General features: G+C 42.0%; 1 protein-coding gene across 1 annotated transcript in view; it reads left to right on the top strand.

Annotated features, from left to right (window-relative positions):
• Positions 1–15,211, top strand: part of LOC135200996 (uncharacterized) — a gene marked incomplete at its 5' end in the record, with an annotated part of 60,398 nt that extends 45,187 nt beyond the window's left edge. Inside the window, 1 exon segment of the mRNA XM_064229799.1 lies at positions 11,788–15,211. Coding sequence (XP_064085869.1) covers positions 11,788–13,144 — 1,357 coding nt within the window.
• Positions 15,212–16,227: the final 1,016 nt, after the last annotated feature.

Here is a 16,227-nt window from a genome sequence, read left to right as displayed (position 1 = left end):
TGAATGGGATAAAAAGCCAACATATAAAAATTAATTATATATAATTATCAATTACATACATACTATATCAACTTAGGCATTAAATGGTGAATAAGAGACAAGAAGTACATTCGTTGCTGCTTGTTCCAAGCAGGGGTCTTCAAATGATTTGAAAATCGAACCACTCTTGCAGTAGGACATGAGAATGGTGAATGGCATCTAATCTTGAAGGTCAAGCCGAAGATCAAGAACACTGAACATTTATCAGGAGAGGAATAGCCTATCCAGGAGGAGAATGTACGACGTAGCTGGGCTTCAATGTACGTTATGCTATTTCATATATCCTTTTGAGCACTGTCCAAATATCAGTCTAGGCACTGTCCATTATTTTCAGCATGACTTGGGCGTGAATTATTTTACATGGAGAAACAAAACCTCGCTTGACTAGGGTTCCACACCTGTCAATACGGCTGAAAAAGACACGAAAAAGAAGCAATTACCCAACTGTGGCACTTTAAACTATAATTAATGTTAAAACAAATTTTTTCACTGCACTGATGGTTGATTTTTTTTTTTTTTTATTTTCAATTCATTACGTTTGTTGTATTGCTCAAAAGCAGACTGGTTGAAGTAGAAAAACCACCACACGAAGTAGACTTTTTGAATAAAGAAAACCCAAGGAATCAAGAAATAACAAAATTCCAATGATTCTAAAATGCCCTGCCCTCTAGCAACTAGAGTTATATACTAAATTTTATTTTAGAAGAAAATTTCTAAATTTCCTTTACATCATCCATCCACTGCAAAGGACAAAACTGCTTGTTCTGCTCATGGAGAGATACCAGGCTAACCTAAGTAGTCCAATTACTGCTAGGGTAACAACTCTAAGTGGCAGTTTTCCATGAGCTTACTACCTTGATTTTGAACTCTTCTTGGCTAAGTCAAGCTTCTTGTATCATTTTTAAAATTTAACAGTTACTGGAACCAACCTATTTCAAGTTGTTGAAACAAAGTCTGACTAGTATTCTCTAATGCACATCATAGAAGTTACAAACTCATAAATTCTCTAATTTTCCACTCATTCATGGCACTGAAAAAAGGGGGTTAGTGCCACCATTTCACCTCACGCAGTGCACTGTAGGCATTACTTAAGGTTCTTTGCAGCATCCCTTCGATCCCTAGCTGCAACCCCTTTTATTCCTTTTTACTCTACCTCTGTTTATTTTCTTGTTATTCCATCCTACTTCCCACCCTCTCCTAACAATCATTTCATAGTGCAACTTGAGGCTTTCCTCCTGTTACACTTTTTAAACCTTGCGACTATCAATTTCCCTTTCAGTGTTGAATGACCTCATAAGTCCCAGCACTTGGCCTTGGGCCAAAATTCTATATTCCATTCCATTCCATTCCATTCCACTGATAAGAGAAACAGTTTCAGAGATTTTTCCCACATCTCATGTTCAAGGTTAGTGTTGTGCTTTTCCTGTCTTAGATGACTGTGGAATTTACCTTTTACATTTAGGCCTCCCTCTTAGATAGTGTGTAAAGTATACTATAATTAATGGGGTTATGATGAAGCATACTATTATGTTTTATAGCACCACAGATTTTTCCTTGCAACCCTTTAATCTTATGATGAGCTCACTCCTCACAAAACGCTCAATTTGTTCATGAAACTTACCTGACAGATATATATATAGCTGTATTTCTGACGTCCGACAGAATTTCAAAATTCGCGGCACACGTAGTGGGTGCGGTCAGGTGGTAGTACCCATTCCCGCCGCTGGGCGGCGGATATCAGGAACCATTCCCATTTTTCTATCATATTTTTCTGTCGCGGTGCTGCAAAACATCTGTTACAGTACCTCCGTCTAGGATTTTTTCAATTATCTCGCTTAATATTATCTGGATTGACTTTTGGTATCGACTTCTGGATTGTTGGATTGGCACGCGGAATAGTGGATTGGTTTTTGATTTTGGATTGACTTTTCTGGATCAGTATGTCTGGATCAAGTTCGGGAAGTTTCAGAGTGTGTGTGAGGAGTGAATGTAAGGTGAGGCTTCTTAAACCTTCAGTCGATCCTCACACAGTTTGTATGGATTGCAGGGGGCATGTTTGCGTGGTTGATGATCGGTGCAATGAATGTAAGGATTTGGATGATGATAAATGGAGGATGTATGAGACCTATCGGCGTAAATTAGAGCGCGATAGAGTCAGGAGGTCTTCCTCTAAGGGCAGCTCTACTAAAGGTAAGGATAATAACATTTTCTCCTCCTCTAACACCAGTATAGATTTTGCCCAACCTAATCCTGTTTTGTTTGCCTTCGGGCCCCAGTGCTGTGTCTGGAGAAGGTAACACCCTTTCTCTGATTCTAGAGTCTATTCGTGCTCTCGAATCTAAAGTTTTGGCCCTAGAAAACCGGCCCAGTGAAAGGTTTGTGTCAGTGCCCCTAGTGTTGTGGAGGGGGCGTCAGATCGGCCCCGTTAATGCCTCTAGGCCTAGACCTCTATCGGACTCCCAGGACTCAGGGAGTGGGTATGTCGAAAGCCGCAAGAGTGTTACGGGGGCTCCCCACCGATCTGGCGTCCCTTCGGCAGGCCTTGTTGCTAAATCCCAGGCTGCCAAGGAGCGCGCACGAGCGCGTATCCTGAAAAGATTGCTTTTCGTCCTCCGAAGGCGTCCTCCCCGCGCAAGGGGTGGAGCGCTCGGAGAGACTCGCGTCCGTTGAAAAGGACTTTTCGCTTTGAGGACGCTTCACGTCCTATGTCTCCTCTTTCGTCAGAGGAACGATTATGACGCCTTTTCCTCCTCAGAAGGAGAGGAAGGCGTTCTACCGATGAGGACGTTAGTTTCCACGCACAGGCGTGTTCACCTGAGAGGCAGATAGCTGTACCTGCTAGAAGGAAGGAGGCGTCCCCTCGCCCCTCGCCTTCTCGTCAGGTCCTCAGTCCTTGCCCCCTTCATTTGCTTCCTTCGTCACCTACGAAGGATATCCTTGTGTCCCTTCAGGACCAGATTACGTCGCTGATGGCTCAGAGGACTTGCCCAGCAGCAGTCGAGTCTAGGCGTAGGAAGGACGTTCGGCTGCCCGTTCAAGAGGACGAAGCGGCCTCATTCTCTCTCAGCTCGCTCGTCTCTCTCTCCGCCTCCGGATCGTCAACGTTCTCGCTCTCCTAGCATATCTTTTACTCTCAGGAGAGGACCTGCTCGTCAAGACTCTCGGCTTTCGAAAGCAGGCAGGCGCTTTGCGCTCTCGGCAAAGTATCGGTTGAGGACGCTCGGCAGGACGCTCGGCGTTCTAGACAGGACGCTTTAGCCTCTCCTTCAAAGACTCTTTTAAGGACGCTACGGCAGGACGCTCGGTCGTTCGAAGCAGGACGCTTCTGGTCTTAGACAGGACGCTGTTGAGGACGCTCCGCAGGACGCTCGCCGTGTGAAGCAGGACGCTTTTCGAGCGAAGCAGGACGCTTTGGAGCCTGCAAAGCAGGACGCTCGCTCTTCTAAGCAGGACGCTTTTGGCGCTGCTCTTTCAGGAAGCTCGCTCTTCCTTCGAAGGGGAGCTTCGGTTAAGACATTAACTTGGCTTCTAAGGATGCTTCTCTTTCGGAAGATGTCCGTGCATCTAAAGAGCAACGTACGGCGCTGCTTCCGTACCTGTAGTGGATACTTCCAACCAACGGAAGTCTTTATTCAGGATTGAGCCTAAGGGACGTACTCCCTCTCCTGATAGGCGTTCTCCAGTTCCTCTTAGGGAGGAAGGAAGGGGAGCATAGTAGTCCAGGGAGTTCCGTAGAGGAAGAACAGCCGGTAGCTTCAGCTGTCTCGGACTACAAGGTTCTTGTTAGGCTGTTACGTTCAGCATTCGGAGACAAGTCAGCCTACAGCCCCTAGGTCTCCTCCCTCACAACTTTCGTCGTCTAAGACCGTAAAGACCCCTGAATTCGTTGAAATGGAAAACGCTCTGTCGACCAAGAGGGTGGCGTTTAAGAAACTCCAAGACTTTATGTCCAGAAGGAAGGATCAGGGCAAGACCACTTTCGCCCATCCACCCTCTAGACTCGCAGGGAAAGGAGGAGTTTGGTATGAGACCAAGGGAGGATGTCGGGATAAAGGTCCCTTTTTTTTTTTTGTCCGCGTTGGGTGACTTCTCCAGTTTAGTGGACGCCCAGAGGAGGTCTCTCTTAGCGTCGGCTAAGGTGACCTGGACTCCAGTTGAGACTGACCACCAACTTGAATAGGGTCTTCTTCGTACCCTTAATGTATTTAATTTCCTAGACTGGTGTCTGGGAGTTTTGGACCGTCAGTCTAGAAGTCCTGATTCTCTCAGTCTGGGGGAGCTGTCCCAGCGTGTTGTCATGTATGGACAAGGCCGTCAGGGATGGTTCGGAGGAGCTAGTTTCGAATTTTGGAACTGCTTTCCTAAAGAAAAGAGCATTGCTGTGCAATTTTACGGCTAAGTCGGTATCTCCCGCTCAGAAAGCGGATTTGCTCTTTGCGCCTCTTTCGGAACCATCTCTTCCCCCAGGCTATGGTAAAGGATCTTGCACAGAGTTTGCAAGAGAAGGCGACCCAGGACCTCTTGGTTCAATCTTCAAGACGTCCAGCGGTTCCTTCCACGTCAAACTTTCAGCAAACCCCCGAAGAAAGTCAAACCCTTTCGCGGGGCACCCCCTCGAGAGCAGCTCCTCGAGGGAGAGGTTTTCCAAGAGGAAGAGCTTCATTCAAACCGAAAACCAGCAAGTGAAGATCTCGTCCTTCAGACACCAGTCGGGGCCAGACTGGAATTCTTTGCGTAGTCTTGGAGGCAGAGAGGAGCGGACCCTTGGACCCTCAAGATAGTAGAACGGGGGTACAAGATCCCTTTTCTTCATCCTCCTCCTTTGACTTCGACTCCCAGAGACCTCTCTCCATCCTATCAGGGAGAGAAGAAAAGGGTTCTTTTCGATCTCTTAGACCAGATGGTCGAAAAAAGAGCGGTGGAACAAGTCCTGGACCTAGAGTACCGGGTCTTCTACAACAGGATTTTCCTTGTGCCAAAGCAGTCATCAGGTTGGCGCCCGGTCCTGGATGTGAGCAGGCTAAATCTTTTTGTAGAAAAGATAAAGTTCAGAATGGAGGACGCCTGTCAGTCGGTGCTGGGAGCATTGAGACCTGGCGACTCGGATGGTGTCTCTAGACCTGCAGGACGCATACTTCCACGTCCCAGTCCACCCTCTGTCAAGGAAGTACCTGAGATTCGTCTTGGACAACAGGGTTTGGCAGTTTCAGAGCCCTTTGTTTCGGTCTCAGCACGGCCCCAAAATGGTTTTTCACAATGATTATGAGGAATGTAGCGAAGTGGCTCCATTCGTCAGGAATCAGGATATCCCTCTATCTCGACGATTGGCTGATCAGAGCGTCGTCGAGGCAGAAGTGTCTGAAGGACCTTCAGTTTACGCTAGCCCTAGCAAAGTCTCTGGGTCTTTTGTGGTCAACACCGAAAAAGTCGCATCTGGACCCCGACACAGTCCATCGTGTATCTGGGGATTCAGATGGATTCAGTGGCTTTTCGGGCGTTTCCATCCCAGGAACGTCAGCGACTGGGGTTAGAGAAAGTCGCAGCCTTCTAGAGAGAGAAGCTTGTTCGGTGAGGGAGGTGGCATGAGATGTCGGGCGGGCACCATTTCCTCACTAGAAAAGTTTGTCTCGCTGGGAAGACTGCACCTCAGGCCTCTTCAATTCTTCCTTGCGGAAGAATGGACGTCGAAAGGGGACCTGAATGCGATCCTAAGGATCTCCAACGATGTAAGAGTTCACTTAAGAATGGTGGCTCGACCCTCAGAAGTTACGAGAGGGCCTCTCCTTAAATCTTCTGAGCCCGACCTAGTGTTTTGTTCTCATACGCTTCCACTTCCGGTTGGGGAGCAACACTAGGGGGGGAAGAAGTGTCAGGCTCCTGGAGAGGGAACAGGTAGCCTGGCACTCAATGTAAAGGAACTGGCAGCGATATTCCTGTCGCTGCAGTTCTTCGAAGAGAAACTGTCAAGCAAGGTTGTTCAAGTCAACTCGGACAGTACCACAGCCCTTGCGTATCTAAAGAATCAGGGAGGGACTCGTCCAGATCCACCCTTTTTCTCCTGGCGAAGGAAGTTCTACTATGGGCAGACGCAAGGCCACATCAAGATCCTGACAAGATTCGTAGCAGGGGTTCAGAATGTAGGGCGGACCTTCTCAGCCGCCGGAATCAGCTTCTGCCAACAGAATGGACCTTGCACCAGGAAGTCTGTCAAAAGTTATGGAAATTGTGGGGACGTCCTCTAGTAGACCTGTTCGCTACATCGAGGACGAAGAGACTTCCTCTGTATTGCTCCCGGTTATGGACCCGGGGGCAATTGCAGTGGACGCGTTGCTCTGGAATGGACAGACCTGGATCTTTACGCCTTTCACCCCCATTCAAGATCATGGGGGACGTAATGAGAAAGTTCGCAGCGTCAGAAGGGACAAGGTTGACTCTGATTGCCCCAATGTGGCCAGCAAGAGAGTGGTTCACAGAGGTCATGACATTCCTTGTGGACTTCCCCAAGAACGTTGCCCTGGAGGAGAGATCTACTCAGACAGCCTCACTTCAAAAGGTTTCACCAAAACCTCTCCGCTCTGGCCTGACTGCGTTCAGACTATCGAAAAGCTGGCCAGAGCGAGAGGCTTTTCAAAGGCAGCTGCGAGAGCAATCGCTAATGCTCGAAGAGCCTCTTCAAGAGCTGTCTACCAGTCTAAGTGGTCTTCCTTCAGGGCATGGTGCAAGAAGGAAGGAATTTCCTCTTCCACGACCTCTGTGAATCAGATAGCAGATTTCTTTCTCCATCTAAGAAATGTGCAAAAATTGGCAGTTCCTACAATCAAGGGTTATAGGAGTATGTTGTCTGCCGTTTTTCGCCACAGAGGAATGGACCTTTCCGACAATAAGGATCTGCACGATCTCTTAAGGTCGTTTGAAAACTACCAAAATTCCACAAGCAAGACCGCCCTCATGGAATTTAGATGTGGTATTGAAACATCTGATGCTTAGTCCCTTTGAGCCTCTCCATGAAGCTTCTCTAGGGACTTAACGAGGGAAAACGCTTTTCCTAACTTCTCTGGCGACGGCGAAGAGAGTTAGTGAAATCCAAGCGTTCAGTAGCCTAGTGGGTTTCAGGGAGACAGCGCTGTCTGCTCGTTGAACCCTTCTTTCTTGGCTAAGAACGAGAACCCGTCTAATCCTTGGCCAAAGAGCTTCGATATCAAAGGAATATGAGTCTCGTGGGTCAAGAACCAGAGAGAGCCCTGTTGCCCTCCGTCAGGGCTCTCAAGTTCTATGTGAATAGGACTAGAGAGATAAGGGGTCCCTCAGGTATCTCTGGGGCTCGGTGAAGAGACCGGATTTACCGTTGTCGAAGAATGCTGTTGCTTTCTTCTTGAGGGACGTCATTAAAGAGGCTCATTCATCTTGCCAGAAGACTGATATGAGCCTCTTTAAAGTGAAAGCTCACGAGGTCAGAGCCGTAGCTACCTCTCTTGCCTTCCAAAGGAACATGTCTATCAGAGATATTCTTGATAGCACTTCTGGAGGAGCAATTCAGTATTCGCCTCACATTCTCCGGGATGTGAGGACGATTTACGAGAACTGTAGTTCTTTGGGACCTTACATTTCGGCAGACACAGTTTGGGGGGCTGAAGGTAGCTCTCTCCCTATCCCTTAGCGTTAGTTAGGGTTAGTTTATTGTGTTTTTTGGTTGATGTGAGATCTTCTGTGAAATCTCCCATTCCATAGTGTTAATATCAGGGGTTTTTTGCGTTAGTTGGTCAGGTGGTGGTCGGTTGCTGTGTTACTGCCATATGTTTGCCTAAGATGGTCTTGTCGCATTGTGGTCACGCCCCCGTTGACAGAGCATCCAGAGAGCACCAGCACTACAGGTCAACACCTGGCTGGCAACTCTGATAAAGCATAAGCAGGCCTTTTGGTGACAGTAATCACATAGTCCTACTTTGCTATCAGGTAAGGAACCAATAAGATAATCTTTTATTTTATTTTAAATTTCCTAAAAAATCCTAGTCTGTCTCTACCCACCATCCCGAAGGTGTTAGATTCAGCTATATATATATCTGTCAGGTAAGTTTCATGAACAAAATGTTATTGTTATAATACAATTAAGTTTGTTCATACTTACCTGGCAGATATATATACTTAGAGTGCCCACCCTCCTCCCCTCAGGAGACAAGGGCCATGAATAAATATGAATAGAAAATGGGAATGGTTCCTGATATCCGCCGCCCAGCGGCGGGAATGGGTACTACCACCTGACCGCCCCACTACGTGTGCCGCGAATTTTGAAATTCTGTCGGACGTCAGAAATACAGCTATAATATATATCTGCCAGGTAAGTATGAACAAACTTAATTGTATTATAACAATAACATATTTTGTTTTAATAGCACCACAGATTTTTCCTTGCAACCCTTTAATCTTATGATGAGCTCACTCCTCACAAACGCTCAAATTTTGCTAATTTCCACAACAGGAGATTTTATAGTGAGACTACCTTGTTGTTTTTTTGCAAGACAAACATAAGACCTGTGATCCTGATAACATTGTGGACCTTGATATGGGCATTATATAAGTGATGGTTTTGTATGAAAATGTGCGTACATCCTAATGTGTATATTTTTACCATTTCATTAATGAATCTTTTAAACAATTTCATGTGTGGAAAATTGCAGTGACTTGAACAGTAGGTATAAAAATGTTTATACCATTTTTTTTTGTTCAAAATTGCATAGCTTTGACAGTTTTCAAGTTAGACTGCCAAATATTATTTAATTTTACAGTTGAGTGATTTCTCTATATAATTGGTGATAGGTGATGATGTCTTACATTAGAAGACAGGAGATTGCAGGATGAGAGAAATGATATCCCGAGTCATAGATTTGTTTATTCCAAGCAGCAAAAGGTAAATATGTACAGAGGCTTTGCAGGGCGTGCAGTTCGCGCCAAGAGCAGCAAGAAGAATAGCCATGCGCATATGCGGGGTGCATACAGGGCGACACATGCGGATGCGTTCACAATAGGCAATTTTATTAAATACATGGAAATGAATAGTACAGCAATTTAATAGTAAAATATACATTATTCCACACCTCACCTCCCTCTTTTCTGTTCAAAGAGGTATTTTGAACGTATTAAACAAATTACATGATGTAGATTTATCACGTATGCATGTATGAAGCAAGTTGCATACGTGGTATGTGGGCTTTGTACACTATGTAGGCCTGTTTAATCTTGGAGGCCTGTGAGGGTCTTTGGAGGGAATTGATGACTTTTCCATGTCTGGGCTAGGGACCACGGGGAGATCTAGAGTTGGGAACTTGATCGGGGCTGGGCACTGAAAATAGGAAGCGACGGTTCCGATGTAGCACTCGACCACTTGGGAGGCAGATCGTGCACCACCCATGACAATCCCAACTGTGTCCCATCGGTGGGATGTCGGGTCCTGGAGGCAGACATGTTGGCCCACATTAAGCCTGGGCAGGGGACGGGGGTGGGCATCATAGTTGCACTGCACCTGAGCAGCTCTCGCAGCGGCTCAGCGGTCACAGTCATGGGCCTTTTTCTGCCAATCTTCTGTGAATGACTGAGGATGGGAAGGCACACATGTACGGAGAGGGTGACCATACAGTACCTGGGCAGGAGAGGGACCAGACTGGTTGGGTGTGTTTCTTAACTCGAGGAGACCACGATCGAAATCGTCGCAGTCAATGTTTCCTGTGGGGGCCGTTTTGAGGATCAAGTGCTTGACAGCCTTGACAGCGGCCTCAGCGTGTCCATTAGACTGTGGGTAATGTGGCGACGAGGTGATGTGGTGTACACCCCAACGTTCTGTGAAGACGGCAAATTCTTTGCTGGTAAACTGAGGTCCTCCATCGGTGCGCAGGCGTAAGGGAACACCCACCTCTCTGAAGTAGCGGCAGAAGTGCCGTATGGTCGAGGAGGCAGTAGTGTCGCCCTTGCAAGGACAACCACAGGCCAGCCAGAGAGGCGGTCGGCGACTACAAGAAAGGACTTCCCAGTTACTTGGAAGAAGTCCGCCGATACCGACTCAAAGGGCCTGGATGAAAAAGCCCCCAAAATAACTTTTATGTAGTGGAGTAATGAGTAGAAATTACCGATATACAAGAAAATGTTAGTCTTTGCTTTTTATTTATAACACACCCAGATAAATTACCTAGTTATTGCAGTTAAAACAGTAGTAATTATAGCAAATAAAATATGAATAAATTAAGACAAAGTAGAGTCACGTTTTCCATAAGAAAAGCGATACATGCTAGAACTCTATACTTTTTTTGTTCAAAGGCACAAGCTCTGAGAATTTAAAGCAAGACTGCTCAGTTAGGTTTCATTTTGCAACTGAATGATTCATCTACACACAGCCATGAAAATCCCAACAAAGTAACTTTATGTAGGTGGAATAATGAATAGAAATAATGAGATTAAAGAAAGTGCACTTTCCACCGTAATAAATTGCCAAAAAAACTTGTTTGTGATAATCATATTTTATCCATGACACACCTAGATAAATTACCTAGTTATGGTAATAAAAAAAATGTAATCATAACAAGCAAGATATGAAAAATGCCTGACTGAAAAATATGAAAAATGCCTGACAAAGTAGTGTAATATATATATCTCTCTCTCTCTCTCTCTCTCTCTCTCTCTCTCTCTCTCTCTCTCTCTCTCTCTCTCTCTCTCTCTCTCTCTCTCCTCTCTCTCTCTCTCTCTTCTCCTCTCTCTCTCTAAAATTACTATGCAAAAATATACCAAACAAATACACATACATACACTCCAAAATGATCCTGATCTTTCCTGCTGGTTCGTGCATTATTTTTTTTATACATATGGATACATTATTAAAACACGAACAGCTTGAGTATGGATGAAGGGTCAATAATTGTCAAATTGTTCTATTCTTATTCCTTTACTTTTTCCACATATATATACATGTTGCACTTTTTGTCTTACTTTTTTTTTCTCCTTTTAATTATTTTCTTTTTCCCTCCGTACAATATTTACCTCTCATCAGTAGATTGGGCACTGAATTTTGAAAAAGGTAGAATTACTGCACATTTGTACAGGTTTTTTTGTGTCCCACCATTTTTCATCACTTTTTGGGAATTAGCTCCTGGTTCTTGGTTATCTGTCAAATGCAGCTTTAGACAGTCCAGCCTGTCTGTTATGTCTTTGTTGTTTATGAAGTAAATTTTTGTTGCTACTAAATAAAATTGTTTTAATGTTGTTTAATCAGTGATGCCACAAGATAAATATTTTGTGTTAAAGAGTTAGATTTTGCTGGACGATTCGTAGCCAATAGGAAGACTTTAACCACTTTCACTATATTTTGTAAGTTTTAAGTCTTTTTGTTTTAAAAGAGGAAAATTTCAACTTTTACATTCATATAATACATATATAACTTTTACCATCAAAATGGTTTGTTTCTGTAAACAAAGTTGTAGTAAGATAATCAAATTCACTTTACATTGGTTAAAAATTATTGTTGAAAATATGTCATTAAATTTTATAAAGGGAGAGTAGTTTATATGGGAATAAAAATATAATCCGGTTTACGATTTTACTAAATTAAAGCAGTTTGTCATGAAAGAATTTGCTAAAGAGAGTAACATTATCCACTAGTATGATGGATTTAGTTAGCACAGTTTTTGGTTTTTGTAATTGTTATATATTTGTCTGAATAATATTTTTTAATCTTGTAGTTGTAACAAACTTACTTATAACTTTCAGAAACCTCAACGTAGACAAGGATTGGGACAATAAAGCAGATAAAGACCTTCTGTGCTTCCCTAAAGCAACTAGTGAAGTAGAAGATGGTCATTTTGAGTATGGGGATCTTCATGAAAATGGCCATCTTCTAATTTCAGGTCATTCTTTAGACCACAGGCGTGACTTGCGTAGATCACAGTCCTTGGGTGACCTTAAAAATTCGGAGGAGCCTGAATGCATGATTGATTCTGACCATGTGCATCAGGATCATCCTGAAGAAACTGCCAGACTTAGATTATCAAAACCAAAGCAGCAAGAAAGTTTGGATATGGAATCAGAAAGTGGTGGGGATGTTGAAAATACTGATCCGGGGGCTGCATCTGAAATTATTGGAGATATGGACTCCCCTTTAATGGATATGGAAGTACGTGGTATTTTAAGTCACCTGGAAAGCCCGATAGACCAGTGTGGAGGAAGTGGCACTAGTTTAAGTCTTGATCCTATGTTTCAACAAGAGCCATCCTTTCAGTTAATTGTAGATGAAGGAACTGATAAAGATGAAAGTAATTCAACTGAACAGAGCAGTAGTGCTCCTTCCAATGTTAAAGGCCTTAGAATTCATATTTCTCATTCTTCTAAGCTTGAAAACCAAAGTTCAAATGACTATGAATCTGAAACAGGAATTCCAAACTCCCCAACCTTGTATATTAGTGGGGTGTCCATTTGTCGATCACCCGAACCACGTTCCCCAAAGGTTCAGCACAGAGAAACACGCTCACCTAGCTTAACTCTTCCCTTGTGTTGTACCCCAGAACCTAGATCACGTGTGGAAACACGACTAGATATTTCTCCTCTGCCAATTTATAGCCGCTCTCGATCTTCCTCTTTAGTTGTACCTAGTACTGCCAATTTGTCTTCTCGAGTTTCAGCTCAGCCAAGTGGAACTTGTCTTCACCTATCCTCCTTATCCCTCCAGGCTACAAGGGCTACTTCTCCTTTCCTTCTTGGGGAATTACGTGTTTCTAGATCAGCATCGGAGCCTGAAAAAGGACGATTAGTGTTCCAATTTCCTAAGTCACCAACAGATGGTGCGCTTAGTTCAGTGCTACATGTTGAAGAATCTACTTTAAGCTCTGATGACTTTCATGAAGCTTTGTTTTTAGGGAAGTCTCCTAAGCCATCAAAAAGAAAAAAATCTAAGAAAGAAAGGAATAAAGATGCTAAAGACAGGGGTAAACTAGATAAAGACAGTAAAGACAGGAATAAAGAAAGTAAACAGAAAGATAAATCTAAGGAGAATGGCAAAGAACAAAAAGAAAGAGAAAGAAAAGAAAGTAAAGAAAAAAGGAAAAGCAAAGAACTTGGTTCGGCAGTATGACCTTTAATAAAAGTTTGAATATTATTAATGGAGTATTTTTCATGATTTATATAACTTTGTGTATTGTAATTTTAATGGCTGAAAATTAATGACACTGTGACTGCCATTAACCGACTATGCCAATTTTATACCACAACAGCTTTAAATGAATGTCCTGGATTCCTGTATTAGGAAGTGTTATAAGGAGCATCATTGAAGCTCTTTAGTTGGTTAGGTTAACCTTTATGTACTGTCCCAGATGATAGAAAGCCTTGTGTTTTATGGGTCAGGTTTGAATTTACTACAGTACAGTCCTTTTTGATCACCTTACAATTTTATACTGCTGCGTCTTTTGTAACTCATGCTGTCATCTCACTTAATCCATACCAATTTTTTCCTCCCTACCTGTGATATTGTAGCCATGATTATAGGTCATGTTTCTAGATCATGTTTCTAGATGATGTTGCTTTTAATGTTATTCTTTTCTTATGTAAAACTGTCTGTGATCATTTATTTTTTTTCTTTTGTAATGTTGATGAACATACACAAATGCTAATCCTGACCAGTTTCATGTTTGGAGATGCATTGGTACTTTTGCAGATAGAATTGATTGCCTTTTGAAGAATTACATAGATCACCCTTACTGAAATGTAGCTAGGATTTTGTAAGGTTTATAAAATAATGTTTGTGGTTTTGACAATTACCATCAGTACTTATCTACAGGCTTTGGCAGCTTCTGATGGAATAAAGTTTAGAAGGAAATGTTTGAAAGGGTATAAAGTGACACCAATAGAGAATGCCAGTCTTTTAAATGATGCTCTTTTGTTAAGGGGAAAGAAACATTTTGAAGTCTGCCTGTATGAGAGACCTTTTTAGGTGATCTTTAGACATAAATGGTAGGCGAGTTTTATTTTTAGGTGCATTACATGGACATGATTAGGCAAGAGGAAGTGACAGTAATACTGCATGTACTTAACTCTAGTATAGAATTGAACAGCATATCACTTGCACTGCCATATCCAACAGTTGTAGTCTTTTTACTTTAATATTATCAGACAGATGCAGTGTGTGTATCATGTGAATGTAATTGATCAGCAGTTTTAGTTCTTAACGTTTTTGACAATCATTTCTAAACTAACCATATTAGAAGCTGCTAAAACTTGTTTAAAGAATTTTTGGTTAATTGCCATGACCAAAATTCTATTGTGTAGGGTGTAAATGTTTGAAGAGTACTGTGATTTTGTGTGGATGAAATTCATTTTTGTAAGTGGATTACTATGCCAGGCAATCCTAGAGCCCTCCGTAGGAGTCCTCAAAAGAAGAGAGGAGATTGTAGAGCAGGCAGCAGAGATAATCATTCATGTCCATTACCAAGATTCACACCGTACAGAAGGAAATAGTAACACAAACATTCTTGAAACCAGGAGGTATAAATCAAGTGAATTAATTTCCATAGGCCATGAAAGTATTCTGATATCAGCGTTAAGAACTGTTCAACTACAGTACTGTTAATTATGTAAGAAATTAACTAAGGTAAGAGTTTTGTAACATTGGTAGAAAGTAGATGGAATTTAATGCCTTGTTTTATATTGTAAAAAATTATGTAACAGACATTACTTGGCTTCTGGGCTTTTCCAACTGAATGCCATTGTCCAAACTGCTCAAATAGTAATTTGAGCCATTTGTTACTAACATATAGTTTGAAGTAAAAATCGCTGCATTTCACCCAAGCCAAAATATTTCTTCTTTGAATTTCTTTGCAGACATTGTAATCAAGGGAAACACAGAAGATCAGCTTTGTAGTTATGGTCTGCTCCTGCATTGTCTCAGCTCAAACTTTAATACCTGCTTACCCACATATATTTTTGCACTGATGCCAAATTTTTGGTGGTCAGAATGCTAGCAGAAGGTTATGCCTGGTACATGTTGCTGCTAATAATGGCTACCTGTACTATTATATCTGATGTTTAAATATATGTTGTCTACCAAAGGGCTAAGCAAGGATTCAAGTTCGAGTATTTGCGAGGCAGCTATTTGCCTTGGCACTGAATGTTGGATATGTTTGTAATTGTATGTGCAGAGTTCCTTGATGTAATTCTTTGTAAAGATATAAAATTTTCTGTTTTATCCCACTCTGACCAGGTAAATTGGTGAATAACAGAGCACTTGTGTGACTATATATATATATATACATATACATAATATATATTATAATATATAGATAATATTTATATTTATATATCTATTATATTATATATATATATCTATATATATTATATATATATATATATATATATATAATATATATATATAACTTTAGCAGTGTTTTAGGGCATATAATTTGATACCTCGTTGTGCACAAATATGAATTTTACACCAGAATAGTGTTGTTAAAATTTTAAGGCTATTATAATGTCTACATTCTTATTTCAAATATACTTGGAGTTTATGTACATTGATTATACATATTAAAGTAACAAACTTGTAATCCTGCTGAAGTAAATCAAGTCTTGAGTACAAGGTTCAATTGGATTGTATGGGATGAATTGTTGTTAAGGTAGATATTTGTTTCATCAAAAAAGCCATTACACTGACAAAGCCCATTTGTGTGCCAGTGAATTCCAGACACATCATTCCACTTTGGAAGAAAAAAGATCAGGTGCCTCAGGTAGATTAATGCTTACACATGTATTCCTTTCAGTCCTCAGTAATTAACTAAGTTGGTGTGTGTGTGACTCTGCGTCTGCTGACTGATCAGTTGCTCCCACAGATTCTCTGATTCTCTGTCTTTTGGAATCTTTAAGGATTACTGTGTTATTTCCCTTGATTTTTTTACAGCTTTATGATTTTGCCTTGCTTTAGGTGAGAGCCCTAATAACATGAACAAAGTTTTTGGTAAAATCTCTAATAAATATTCAACAGATACCTTGGACCAGCCATGTAAGAGCTAAATAAATTAACTCAGTGATCTAATTAAACTGCTTGATAATAAAAATTAGTTTGTGAACTTTATAAGTTTTTCTTTAGTGGATGGGAGAAAATTTCAGCAAGTACTGATGAGCTCTTTTCATTTGTTTCTTTTGTTACCTTCAGTCTGTTGGATT

Source organism: Macrobrachium nipponense, chromosome 27, assembly GCF_015104395.2.
Source record: "Macrobrachium nipponense isolate FS-2020 chromosome 27, ASM1510439v2, whole genome shotgun sequence".
In the NCBI taxonomy this organism is placed as follows: Eukaryota; Metazoa; Arthropoda; class Malacostraca; order Decapoda; family Palaemonidae; genus Macrobrachium; species Macrobrachium nipponense.
The sequence above is the reverse complement of the archived record's forward strand: the minus strand, read 5'-3'. Positions and strand labels throughout refer to the sequence as shown.